General features: G+C 38.9%; 1 protein-coding gene across 2 annotated transcripts; it reads left to right on the top strand.

Moving 5' to 3' along the window:
* The first annotated feature begins 2,729 nt into the window (after positions 1-2,729).
* On the top strand, positions 2,730-12,166 carry LOC108674201 (leptin receptor gene-related protein). Of its 2 annotated transcripts, XM_018162128.2 has the most exons (5): positions 2,730-2,819; positions 3,287-3,362; positions 5,609-5,798; positions 7,026-7,135; positions 11,757-12,166. In XM_018162128.2, coding segments are annotated over exons 1-5 (393 nt in total). In that variant the 5' UTR covers positions 2,730-2,803; the 3' UTR covers positions 11,758-12,166. The 2 variants fall into 2 exon arrangements, with proteins under 2 accessions (XP_018017617.1, XP_018017616.1); XM_018162127.2 differs by lacking the exon at positions 11,757-12,166 and having other exon boundaries at positions 7,026-7,139.
* Positions 12,167-14,288: the final 2,122 nt, after the last annotated feature.

The following is a 14,288-nucleotide window of genomic DNA, read 5'->3' as shown; positions in this document are numbered from 1 at the left end:
AAAGGGTGTTTTTTTTTTTTAATTATATGTTTTTTGGGGTGTAGATTACGAATCTGAAATCCATTTTTGGCGGTCGGCATCGGAAAACCGATTTTTTTCGCGACTTACTAACATGGGGGTTACGTAACTTACGTTACCCACTCACCTTTATTGTTTATGTTTTTTCTGCAAGATATTTTTGGCGGAAACGGTAAACGGGTAAAGCAATGCGGATTGCGGAAGTTGAAAATTTTATGAAATGACATGTTTGCGAAGTGCAAACCGCGATTTTTTAATCAAACAAAAATTTATGACATTCGAGCCGCGAGATTTCATACCTACTAAAATTATATGATATTAGAGCCGCGATATTTCAGACAAAAATAGGACTTTTCCAGACTAGCTGAGGCCATGTGACATGTATGTAGATGTAGCCTCTCATGTAGGGACATGGGAAAAAGTAGAGGCATTTTTCATCTCTTCCTCAATAGTCAATCGCTCAATCCTCAAGCTCATTTTTGATTTTCAAAAAGTGCAAGTGTTGAAGTGAAACTAGATTATTTTTCTTATTTTACACCAAACTGACTAAAGAAATTGTCAAAATACCTGGCATATTAGGGTAAACGCGGTATATTCCATCATCGTGGGTAATTCCGTCACGGTCACTCGGTCAGTACTCAGTAACGCATACGGTTATTTTTTTATAGTTTTTCATTTCTCAATGCGTCCTTAATGTGACGGAATATACCGCGTTTACCCTAACTAGTATTGCAATTGGTCAAATTCATGGCATCATTGGTGTTTTTGTCTGATTCACAGGTAGCTTCTGGTCAAGCCTTCTGCCTCTTTTTTCACCCTGTCACCCGGGATTGAACTCGGCTATTTAATTTTTTGGCAGAGGCCAGACGCCAGAGTGCGGCCAGACTACTAGGTACCTGAGGCTGAAGCTGAGGCTTGAGGCCATCGTGGCAAACTAAACCAGAGCTTTTTTGGAATCAGTTCACTTTTAATTTCCTCAATAACTTAAGATTTGAACCAATTTCTTAAGTATTATAATGCAGCTGACCCCAGCTGTACACCTACCACTGGGCACTGTGCAGAGAGTGGATTATATAAATATTGCAAGATTTTTGGCCATGCTTCAGCATAGTGGCAAAGCAGAGAGTTTTTTAGACTCTCCCTCAAGTTCATTTTTTAGTCCTATAAGTAGACCAGAGAAGTATCATGGATACCGTAAAATGGGGTAACTTAGACCAGCGGGGTAACTTGGACCACTTTCAGTTTTTTTAACAAAAACCCCCAAAACTCAAAAACTATTTGATATAGAAAAATTTTATCAATGGGCATTAAAGGCCTAATACTGAGGCTACATTACACAATAGAAAGATAAAAAGTTTGCATATCTAATAGGTTAAAAAATTAAAAATGTGACCCATAAAAAAAAAGCTATTATTTAAAGCCTGTCAGAGTACCCCCTCCAATTTTTTTTTTTTTTGGTTAAATAACTCAAGGATTTGATGCATTGTAGTAGAACTCTTCTAGTTACATATGCAAATGACAAATTTTAGGAAAGTGTCATAGTTTGCAAATGGTGGGTGCTGCCCCCAAATGGGGTAACTTAGACCACCTAATGTCAGCCCTGACAGGGTAACATAGACCGGCTTGGAAGTTAATATAAAATTACCATGTATAACATATTTATCGTCACTATTCCAACCATCATACGCACATATCGTCACTATTTCAACCATCTACGCATGCATGGAACTAAGACCAAGCATAATATAAAGGAAAAAGTTGAGGGGTGTCGGAATTACCCACAGTGTTTGAATATAGTGCGTTTACCCTATATATATATACTACTCATGTTGCACAATTATTCACACATGTATAACTGACCACATAGTTTTTATTGCCTGCTGTTGCCAACTGCTGCCAGCTCTTGAACCCAATCAGGAAAATTGGGAAGACATTTTGATTATAATTAAAAATATCTTCCTGACATTTTTAAAATGATTAATTTCTTCATGACATTTTAAAAATGATTAATTGCTGGTCAAATTTAGAGAATCATGGCCAAAAATATACTGTTATCCTTATTTTTCATAAAATAAATTATACAAGGGCCATAAATAGACTAAAAGGGTGAAATAGACTACAAGCATGGGTTTTTGGCATAGAATACACATGGAAACTTGATGAAATATTTGCTAAATTCCAAATCAGGGGCCTTACTGCCAAACTGGCATGAAGATATATACATAGCAGCCTAGTTACAATTATCCATCAATTTCTTGTCTGTGTTAAAAGCCATCATTGCTGTTAAGAGTTACAACCATATAAATATTTTTGATAGTAGGGCCAAGGTGCTCAACTAGAACCAAATCACACTAAAGTGCAGCAAAAATTGAGACAAACCACCATAATTTAAGTTTCTATTATGAGTTAGCATCCTGCATCAGTGTGACAATGCAACTACGTTACAATTTAAAATATTTGAACATTTCTAGTTTTACTGAGCTGGGAGAGACTTGCATTGAGTTTCTTTCCTGAGATGTAAGAGTTGCAGATGGCTGTGTTTGATTGATCATTTGTGATCAAAACAACTGCTATGCTTTTTTTATGCCTTTTTGAGATGAAACCTCATTATCATGCTAAAATTTGCTTGGTTCAATCATGAAAGTCCCAACTTTTGACTTAGCAATAAAGTTTCTTTTTAATTTTTCATTTGAAAATTTATCTTATTTACAGGTATATATTCGTTGAAAAATTAAATTGTTTTGACTTTGAACAATTGAGACTATAAACAAATTAAGGATTCACCATGGCTGGAATCAAAGGTGAGTTTTATTATATACTTTATCATAAAGTGTTTGTTCAGCATTGAGCCATTGAGGCAAAGTGTGGGCTAACTTCATGTTGCACTTTACATTAGACTGTTCCACATGGCACAAGTAACTGTTTGATGACTGATACAAGTCTGTAATAAAAAACAACCCCAAGCCTCCCAAACCACCCAGGAGAGTTCCAGCCGTTTCAAGTCTCAAAATCTTAAATCTGCTGTCATACATAATATTTTTTGCAATTTTTTATAATCTATCTGATCTAGCTGATGGAATGGTCAAACTTGTCAATTCAGTTATTATAGTGGAGTTCTTCATAGCTTAATGTTGAAAATAAATTATTAGTCTGACTCCTATGAAAAAAATAACTATTGAAATCAAAATGAAATGTAATTTTGACCTGCTTTTTTTTGTTACTTGTTAAATATCTTGGTTCTAATGGAGCATTTTTTGCTGACCTGCAGCTCTAGTGACGCTGGCTTTCCTGGCCTCTCTTGGTGTGATGTTCCTCATCTTGGCCTGTGCTCTGCCCCGCTACAAGTAAGTGTAGCAAGACTATCTTGTAATTCACTATTTTTAATGCATTTTCTCATTTATGGAAAAATGCACTATTGTTCTTGCCATGTCCGTCTGTCAAAAACTTCATGTTTTTGTTAATGAGAAAATGCGCGCTCTGTCACTCACTGCAGTGAGTATACAGAGTTATATTTATTATGTTTTTGGAAGCCATTTGATTTTGAGGCCCTATAAAAGAATGTGACCATATCCCAGATACTTGACTGTCATGGCGTCACAAAATAATGCAAGTTCCAAAAGTACAACAAATATTGGCAAGAGAACAAAACCACAGTGAAGTGGTAACCTTGCCTGACCTTTTTGACACATTGCCATGTCAAAGAGATATACCTACCTATCATGTGTTCATTTCTTGAATAGGCCAGAGTACCATAGTTAAAGATATTTCAATCTCTAAATTGACACCGAGTTTTTTGGAAGACATTGCAATTTTAGGGAATGGAATGTTTGGTGATGAAACAGGAAATGGAGTGGTTAGTGGGATAATAAGAATCTGGATCATTAGTTGGAGATTTGAAAATGGAATAGTTAGTAGTAGAACAGTAAAGAAATGTAGTATAGCGGGACAGTTCAACAAGAAAATGGCAAGTGGAAGGAGAGTAAACTAAGTATTTAATTAGATCATTTGAAATAAGATGGTTTGTAGGTCATAGTGAACAAACTGATTAGTAAGAATTATTAACCTAGAAAAAGAAATTTTGTGGCTTTTCTCCTATATTACCGTAGTAACAACTAACAATGATTATTGACTAATACTTTGATTTAAGTTAGGTAATGTGGTATCTTAGGCTTTCTGCGACAGGACGTGATTTGTTCTAAAATGAGAATGCTAGTGCAAAAACAATATGAAGAAAGGGTTCCTATCAAGTAGATTGAACAATATTAAACTGGGCAGCAAGTTCACATCCTACAATGAACCAAATTACGGGTGTAGAAACAGGTAATCCAAACACAAGTTAAGGTGAACGCTCATCCTTTAAGATCACACAAGTTCCTACTCATGAAAATCCTTGATTTCGGGTGATGTCCTGTCCTATGGTTCAATTGTGGTACCTTGTAGGTCTCCATCAATTTTATTATTTCATCTGCAGCGCCGTATTGTTTCAAGAAACCGGACCACGGCCTTTGTTCTGTCTTTAGAACTTCACAGGATGCCTGAAGGTTGTCATAGCCTTAGGCTCAATAGCGGCCGTACTTAAGAATGGTTGTATTGTCTCTACTGTCTATGATGTTAGTCCAAGCTTGTTGCCGTACTGCAGCTGCTGATCGATGGCCATGAATATACTACGGATTGATAAAAATCGCTGCAGAGTTCATCACTGGGATGTTTTGATTGCTGGTTTTATAATCACTGGATGTCTTGTTGCATAGTGTGCTGTCTAACCGGCAAGTCACATAGTATTTATGTTGGCCCTCGTGGAAGTTATTTAAATATTGTTGATGCTCCTATATAATTGTCGTAGTGGTAAGAATCGTTCGATTAACGTTTAGCGTAGCCGAAATTATTTTTTAACTCGGTAGCCACTGGTCACGAATGTCACCTACGCATGACGAGGTAGTTGGTGACGGCATTGTTTTCTCTTCACGTTCTTGGATGACAATTACTACAGAAGAACGACCTTGTTGCGCGAATTTTAGATCCTTATTAGGCTAGGGTGGTGTAAGGTTTAGTTACCTTGAAGACTCCGCACAGAGTTAATAGTTAACCTTGGTCAGCCCTCGTTATGCCCTCCCCTGGCGTAAACAAACTCGTTCTCACCTTATGGTATCCCGTTTTGTGGTTAAGCCATATTGTGCCTCTAGTCGATAGAAAACTCATACCTCTCCCAACTTATTTCCAAAATATATGTTCGATATTATAATAATAAGTAGAGTTCCAATTACATACGCTTTAATCAAACAATACGTGACGAAACGGTGAATAGAGCAATAAGAAGCGAACTCATTAATGCGATAATAAAAAAATGGTTTGTGGGTCAGTTGAAGAAATTAATGATTAGAGGTACAACAAGGAACAAAGGGGCAATACAAGTTTAATGTGCCTCAATTTGATATACGCTTGTTTCAGTAACTGGTGGCCGCTGTTTGTACTTGTGTTCTATAAAAAAATGGTTTGTGGGTCAGTTGAAGAAATTAATGATTAGAGGTACAACAAGGAACAAAGGGGCAATAAAAGTTCAGTGTGCCTTAATTTGAAATACCTATTTCAGTAACTGGTGGCCGCTGTTTGTACTGGTGTTCTACGTGCTGGCGCCGCTACCGAACATGTGCAACCGCTCGGACGGGTCCGGCAACACGTCACCTCGCCGCGAGTTTGGCTGGTTCATCACAACCATCATCATCGTGTCAGCCTTCGCCCTGCCTATTGTTCTGGCGCGCTCCCCTGCCACTGCTCCTGTGGTAGGTGGCCCATGTGGGGCAGTAGTGGCTAAAGTGTGGGGGTGGTGGTGACAATGAAGGCAGCGGTAGCTGAAGTGAGAGTGACACGAGGGTCTCTCACACTTGTGTCACTCCCTATAGTGTTGAGAATGTGGCACGCATTACGAATGTCTAACACGAGTGCCATAAGTGTGATAGGAGTTGTCCGAGGTTGCTCTCAAGACATTTAACTCATTATATTAAGCTCTACCTGAGGATCGGGTTTCGTTGACTAAGGTAGTGAGGGATAAGTAAGAAACATAAGTCCAGATAACGTATCTTGTATACGGGTGGTAATACAGATTGCGATACAGAGGAATAAGCTACGGCATCGACCGTAAGGTCGGAGAACTCAAGCTACACGCTACATCGCGGAGTGCTCATCAGCTACTGGGGGCTTTGCTTAAGGTTGCTAGCCCTTTTATAACGTTCGCTTCCGCCCACTACTGCGGTCTTGATCGCGTGATCAATCACGTGTCTATCAGATGTTGACTCGTCCTCAATCTCTTTCAGGTCAAGTGAATTGATACCGCGGACAGAGTGTTAAAATTATGGCTGGAATGTTGAAAGTGTGGCTCGAGTGTCAAATGAATGCCTGGAATGTTAAAATTGTTGCTGGAATGGCAAACGTCTGAAATTGTCAGAATTGTTTAACATTGTCAGAAGTGTCTAAAACTATCAAGTGTTCCGAGGAGCTGTGCAAAATGCGACCATGGGTAGAATAGTGCCAATTTTAGTGACGACAAAGGTGCATAATATATTTTGATGCTAATACTATAACAATTGTGTTGTTAACTATATCAATAATTAGAGATATGATCGTGCAAAAGTCGAAAACTGAACTTTTTCATGTTATACTGATGTCGAAGAGCACGAAGTGTTCACTATGAAAAAGCTAATAGTAGTTATTAAGTTATTAACTGTGGCAATTTTTTATCATTAGCTATTATATTGTTATTAGCTGGGACTAGTAAGTTTGTTATCGTTTAGACTCATCGTTGATGTTGAGTCTCTCATCATTTGGGTTATTAATTTATTTATTCTACGAAGCATTCATCGTGGCGTGTGGTTTAAACAAAGTTAGAGGGTACGTTACACATATGTTTGATATCAAGAGAAAAATGAATAAATAGCGAAAAATAAACAAACTCTCAGTGACAGTGTTTTGTTTTAACTCTGACTTTGCTGTTCACTTGCCGCTGCCTGCAGATTGAGTGGGGCGCGTGCTGGCTGGTGCTGGCAGGCAACGTCGTCACTTTCTTGACGATCTTCGGCTTTGTGATGATGGCGGACAGCGACGACATCGAGTACAGCATGTGGTGAGCCTCCTCTTGTGGTGAGCCTCCTCATGTGGCCACGACGCCTCCCCTCGGCCGCCTCATGCCTTCTATTCCCTCGCGTTGCAGCTCTTCCTTTAGGAACCGAGCGTCCGCTCGGGATTTGTCGTTCTCGTTCATTCGGCCCTGCGACGACTCGGGATTTGTCGTACGTTCGGCAGTACTTTCTCTTGAGAACTTCGTCCATTATTAGGGGCCTGTATTTCAGCCCTGTTGATTGACACATTTTGAATAAGGAAGGCTTTCTATTAAAAATATTAAATTTCTAATGATTTGTAGTCCATCGATTTTGATTTTAAATCGAAGACGTTTATCCGTCAAGTCTTGAAAAAATTTCGAGCGACCATTCAAAATTTCGTGGCACATACAGCTAGTGTAACAAAGAAAGAATTAGGGGCATCATACTACTTAGCTTATCTATGGAGAACGATGTTGTATCTCGCAGTGTGTCTTGTGTCGGACATTTTTGATGCGTGTTCAGTCAATTATTGATCTATGTGTTCGATTACTGCATTCAACTCCTAAGGGCAATGTCCCGCATGTCGTTAGTTATTTCATGTATTCTAGCCATAGAATCATATTCACTTGATTTCCTGCATTAAAATTACTCTACCAGCTCGGAATTTTTTGGTTTCGTGTCAGCTGGGCTGGCGTAAATGTACTTAACTTCTTCAGTTGTGGCGTATGGACATTGCTCATCTCTTCAGATTGCCATTGCTCATCTCCATCGTCAGAGGTGCTTTCCCTGCGTTCCCTCTGATGCTTTTTATTGTTTGAATACTTTAACAGTTCTGGTCCTCGTTCCTCATGGTCAGTTATATTAAAATGCTCTTAATTTGCTGTTAGATTTACTGGCAGGGTAGAAACGAACAAACTCGTCGTAAAAATTTCCATGGTGGTCGGAGTTGTTGAGATACAAGTAAAAATAACAGAAAATTTCTGAAAAACACGACTCCTTGATTTTTAATGGGGTGTTCGAAATATTCTGCTGGTTCTTAATAATATAAGGAAACATTCAGGAGATGATGTGTTCCATGTCAAGATGTGTACTACGTTATGTCATGATGCACATACGACATCAAAATGTTCGTAATTCTGCTATCCTTATTTGATTCCTGGGTGTGGTTGCAATGCAGATATGTTTTAATTCTCAAGATTGCTGGGACTCATTAGGCTGCGCTCACTCTCCAACTGGTAGTTGGTTGAGGCTTTGCAGTTCAACTCTGTGCTTGTAACTCTGAGATTGTTTATTCTATTGCACTACACTGCTTCTGTTTAGTCGTCAGTTCGGCTGTCGAGAAATATAGTTACTTGATCTAGTCACTTTATAAGCATTGTCTCTTAGTAAGAAGCAAGGGTGTGTATTTTCCTGGTATCTTATTTTCTTACGTTAAGTTTGGTTAAAAATAAATGACCAGATATTCGTATTCTGCTTTGCACTAACGGCTTCAGACGCGATGAATGTGGTAGCTACTAACCCATGTTACCGGCAGGCTTTGGTGTCTAATATAACACGTCTGAACCTTCACCCCAAAACTTCGTTGCATATCTTATGGGTTTATCAAGGTAGGCATAATTCGCATGGTATTGCTCTGTAAATAATGATTTCACTTTTGTTAAAGGCCAGCTGGGGCCATACTTTCAAAACTCTCTAAGTGAACGTAAGTACTTACGCTCTATTTTCTTGTCTATGATTGGTGGATTTGGCTTGAAAGGCCGTCAATGATTGGCGGATGAACTTACGATATCTTAACTTTTTTTGAAAGTATGGGCCCAGATCAAGGCGTATGTGTTCCCATTTCGTGCTTGAACTTTGAGGATTACTCTCACATTGAGACGGTAGTAGGTGTGAAGTGAGAGTGACACTTTCAAGCGCCGAGTTCGCGATCGTGCATTCAACAGGCATTATAGTTAACCAAAGATTTCCATGTAAGTGATAGAACTCGTGTGTTCTGACATCAGCACCTCGGCTTTATAAGTATAATTTTTAAACAAGATGAGCTGCTTCTTATCCTATAAGGAAATGTTTAAAGTGTTTCGGATCATATTTCATTCCATGCAGTGTAGAGCATTTGCAACCAAATGCATATTTATTTTAACAGGATTATTTCTGTCCGTGAAATTAGTAATTGCAACGTGACAGAAGTCACTTACTGCCACGTGACAGTCTGCCACGTGACAGCAAGTCACTTACTGCCACGTGACAGCAAGTCACTTACTACCACGTGACTGCTGGTCAGGACGGTATTACCATGGTTGAACTAGTATAAGGTTGACCCATCAGAAGCCCATTTTTGCGGATGTAGTTAGTTGTTCGCCTGTGACGTCACTGATGTCAGTGACGTCACGGGCATTAACCAATCACTGAAATGCGATCAAACCAGTCGACAAATCCGTCATGGGAATGACGGGTTCGTTTACGTTTCTCGATCTACGTGACGTAACAAGAAAGATGAACTGAAAGACTGAACATGTCGTGGGTCAACCTTATATAGTTCAACCATTGGTATTACTGCCACATGCCTGCAGACCGCCTTGTTCTGCGTGAGATCACGTCACGTGCGTTAATATTGTGCAGTTCGTCAGCATAAGGACTTAACTCGGCGACTCTGTAATACAATGCACTGCCTGCCAACAAGTTTGTTCGGTCATATTCTCAGCGGTCTGTTCCTTACTACAAGCGGGCATGTTGGAAAGTGAAGACGAATCTTGGTAAGCTTTATTAAGACAAACTGTTTTCTCTGATTTCTCAGCAGTTTTATTTATCGTACGTTCCGTTCTCCAACCGCTTCGAACATTGAAAGATTCAATTTTTGTGTAGGTACGAAAGAAGCCAATGTAACGAAACGTCTAAGCAGAATATTGGCACACTCTATTTCGGTAGAGTGCATTCTTCAATACAAGGCTAACATGCAGGACTTGTTTTCTCACCAGTTAACATTTTTTGATGCCACGATGTTGATGGGCTCCATTGTAAGTATGTCTAAACACTTGATACTTTTCTCCGTCTTCTATAGGCAACACAATCATCTCTATAATATATTTTGCAAGTGTAATATCATTTGGTTGACGACTGAACGTTCATTAGCCTCAGTAAATTTTTACTATGATTAGCTTAACTGCTTTCTATAACGGATATGAACCTGCTTTGCTTACCACCTCGCATCAATTTTTCCATTCACTTCAGTAATATTGGGTTATAAATATAGCCACGTTCACATAATGTAACTATAATCTTATCAGCATGCATCACGCAGCCTCGGACGTCTACACTTCCACTTCATCTGCTTGATTGTTCAATATTTGCGTATGTTTTTTGTCTTATAGTTATTTGTGTTCGTGTATTATTTCTCAATTTTAATTATTCTGACTCGTCACTCTCACCTATTGTCACCTGGGGCCATACTTTCAAAATTCGCTAAGTGAACGTAAGTACTTACGCTCTATTTTCTTGTCTATGATTGGTGGATATTGCTTGAAAGGCCGTCAATGTTTGGTGGATGAACTAACGATCTCTTAACTTTTTTTGAAAGTATAGGCCCTGTTCTGTAATATTAACTGAAGCACGCTTCCCTCGCTATCTACTAAACTCTTGCGCAAAGGCGAATTTTTGCGGCAAAGATTTGTCCTGCAATTGAGGTATAACTGCAGACCGGGTCGATGATTTCTTGCTTGCCATTTGCTCTCTCCGCGATTGTCGGCGTGGCCTGTAGCGGCCGTAGGAGTTTCATGAGACGACCACTTTATTTTATATGATAATTGCAGTGTACAGTTCTTGCAAAAACGAAATTTTGCACCATATTTTTTTATCTGCGATCACGATATTTGTTTAAAGTTCATAAAGAATCTCCTCTGCTTTCCTTTTATTTCTATTCACCCTGTACTCTTGGTATTTAGGCCCTTTATTTTCCGTCAAAATCTAAGGGCAAACTATGCGCAGTTTTCATCTTCAGAAACATTTCAAGACTCGACTCTGAGCCGCAGTTTGTACGTGTCATCACAGAAACAAACGCTTCAATATTATATTCTTTATTGTTGCATACAACTACCCTTGCTTAGGCTGCGTTCGTAGTCGTACTCCGCACAAGTGGTACGGCATTCGTCATTATTCGAGCCTACAAGAAGCGTGCTCTTTTGTGTAGGTTTCTCCTATTTTTTATCCTACATTTTTAAAGACTCGTTTTAATTGACTCTCTTCCTGTATGTCACAAAGCAAGAAGACATATTCATTCATTAGAACATATTTATTCGCATTAGCATTCATTTCCTAATGCATTTAAGTGTAGAGCCTGCGTTGTCGCATTGTTGTCTTGTCTGGATTATGGCCGTAGCAGTGCACAGTTATTTGATAATTTATTTTAATTTAGTATGGCAGTATTTTATTTGTGTTGGCCTAAGTAAGACTTTCGAATCCAACGAAAACTAATGACTTTGAACAATTCTATTATCATTAAGTTAGCACCAATATTGCCTTAATTGTTGCATGCTTCCGTTGTACAGCTTCTATTTTATGTTTCATAATCGGCAAGTAGTTCAGATTTTGCCTTGAATTTATAACACATTGTACAGCAGCTTAGTTTTTGTGTGTTTCTTCCCCCTTCAGAATGTGAGGACCGAGACCCCGACTTACCTTCGTGCTGCTCCATGCAGTCGCAGTCAACGGCCCCAGTACACAATATTTCTAGCATTCAAACGCCCTCAGCTGTGCTGCTAAGTGCCTTTTACTTTCATTTATTTCCCAAATTACGGCGTTACTTGTTGTAATAATTCTTGATAATTTATAATATGCTATTCTATAGTGATGAAACTAGAAGAATTTGAAGATATCAATTCAATGCAGGCTAACTGTCGGTAACAGGGTTTGGTTTTTCAGTCATGTCTTTTTTTTTATGTCTCAAAGCCTTGATGTAGCCAAAGATACTGGTTTACTTTAATAATTTCAGAGTAAAGGTGCGCACACAGGAAAAGCAGGTTGCCAGCGTGCTGGTTACCTGCTCAGGCTGGCGCCTGAAATCATAGAATACAGAAGCCTATTCGTACAGGTTTTCACTGTGAACACTTACATTATTATCCTATGTTCATTCTTGTGGCAGGTTGAAACCATAGCATACAGAAGCCTATTCGTACAGGTTTTCACTGTGAACACTTACATTATTATCCTATGTTCATTCTTGTGGCAGGTTGGAGCAGGTTGCCCGCGCGGGCAAACCTGCTTTCACTGTATGCGTACCCTAATGGAAGTTCTAGAGTTGATAAATAGTTACATCAACTTGGTTACAGATATAAGACCGAGTATAGTAGAGTTAATCCTTGTAATCGAAGCAGATGGTCAAATATCTCCGCCCCCGAAGCGATCCAGCGGTCTACTGGTGCTCATGCAGATCTGTCTTGATTATAATTATCCTGCTCATGCATGCTTGTGTAGATTAGCCTTGCAATAAGTTATAAATAATGGGCAAAAATTTACGTTTTTGTGCCTGATCGACAACTCGAAATCACAAAATATCCTACAACAGTTCGGATGTTGATTTAAGTGTCATTGCACCATGGCTTATTTGATAACTTTCACTTCTACGTCATACTTCCAATGTCGATAGTATACTGTTATTTTTTCAATTGTTTTGGCACTCATTACTTCTTTGCATGTAGATAGTGTATAAACTACAGAAGTATAGTTGCTGGACAAATTTATACAAGTACAGGTGAGTCTGGCTTTTCAATTGGGTTTGTTCCCTTCAGACTTGAGTAGCGTCAACTGGGGTGACTTCGGCCGCCGGGGTGACTTTGGCCACGTTTTTGATTTTGTTTTGCCAACAAAAACGGGGTCGTAAACGCCAGGGTCATAAACGCCAGGGTCGTAAACGAGGTCATAAACGCCGGAGTGACTTTGGCCATCGTTTATGACCCCGCTTTTGTTTGCAAAACAAAATAAAAAACGCGGCCGAAATCACCCCGGCGGCCGAAGTCACCCCAGTTGACGGTAGCCAAGAAACGATGAGGTACGTCAATATCTTCGTTCAATGATCCGTGAACAATGCTTCTGAAACGAACTTCTTATTCACACCTTGAAATATACTTTATGTACGACTCCCATTTTTACGTTCAGTTTTAAATTTTTTTTATAACAAAAAATTTTGAGAATAATTTCCTTGAGATTTTTCTAGGTTCTAATTGGTGGATGGCAATAGTATAGTCAGAGTGCCCAGTTTAGGACGGAAGAATCTCGTGTGTTGCCCAGCGCAGAACTGCGTTTTGCTCTTTAGATTACAGTTTCCTATCCGTTAGATAAGAGTTAGATCCGTTAGATATTACTTCGCGATTTTTTTCAACTGTCAGTTTCATGTAGATAAATTTTGGATGTAGGTTTCGGAAACTAGGAATAATTTTCGGAGTTACGTCAAGACGGCGCAAAGTTTCTGAAAGTTGGTTTTTAGCTCATCTTAAAATACCTATGTATCGCATTAAACATTGACTGTTTAATCCGACCCTTTAATGCGATGTTTTTTATCCTTCCATCTGTAAAAGCTGTAGGTGTTGTTCACTATTACTTCTGACTAAATTTAGTGATATAAATTTAAGCACTATGTTATATACTTATGTATTTTATAATTCCATCTACAGTTTTGTAATAAAATTATGTAAAGCTTCTTTCCATGTCCATTAGTAGTTTACTAATTTTGTATTTATAAAGATAATTTCCTATACTTTTTTAATCTGCTTTGCTACAAATTCCTGATATTTTGAGACTACAATTCAGAGCATCGAATAAATTTTTTTGCGACCATTGGTCATAGTGATCAAACACAAATATAGTTGGTGCAGAGCGCTCGTTCTCCCATGAGAGCTGGGGCCATACTTTCAAAACTCGCTAATGAGCGTAAGTACTTACGCTCTATTTTCTTGTCTATGATCAGCGGATTTTGCCTGAATGGTCGTCAATGATTGGCTCATGAACTTACGATCTCTTAACTTTTTTTGAAAGTATAGGCCCAGGTCGATAATATTAGCTCTGATGTACGTCTAATATTCCATCTTCATTGGACTTCTAGTGATGCCTTGAATAGCTTGTGGTCTACGTTAGCCGTGACCATCGTTCCTCTTGCTCGTGAAATTTATCCATGTGTACGTAATGCTG

Source organism: Hyalella azteca, unplaced genomic scaffold (genome assembly GCF_000764305.2).
Source record: "Hyalella azteca isolate HAZT.00-mixed unplaced genomic scaffold, Hazt_2.0.2 contig17794, whole genome shotgun sequence".
In the NCBI taxonomy this organism is placed as follows: domain Eukaryota; kingdom Metazoa; phylum Arthropoda; class Malacostraca; order Amphipoda; family Hyalellidae; genus Hyalella; species Hyalella azteca.
This window is presented reverse-complemented; position numbering and strand designations above follow the sequence as displayed.

Bases quoted from the DNA above. Each gene is read 5' to 3' on its own strand.
- LOC108674201 (XM_018162127.2), top strand. The intron at 3,363-5,608 runs GTAAGTGTAGCA...TACCTATTTCAG, and splicing joins TGTGCTCTGCCCCGCTACAA to TAACTGGTGGCCGCTGTTTG. The intron at 5,799-7,025 runs GTAGGTGGCCCA...CGCTGCCTGCAG, and splicing joins CCCCTGCCACTGCTCCTGTG to ATTGAGTGGGGCGCGTGCTG.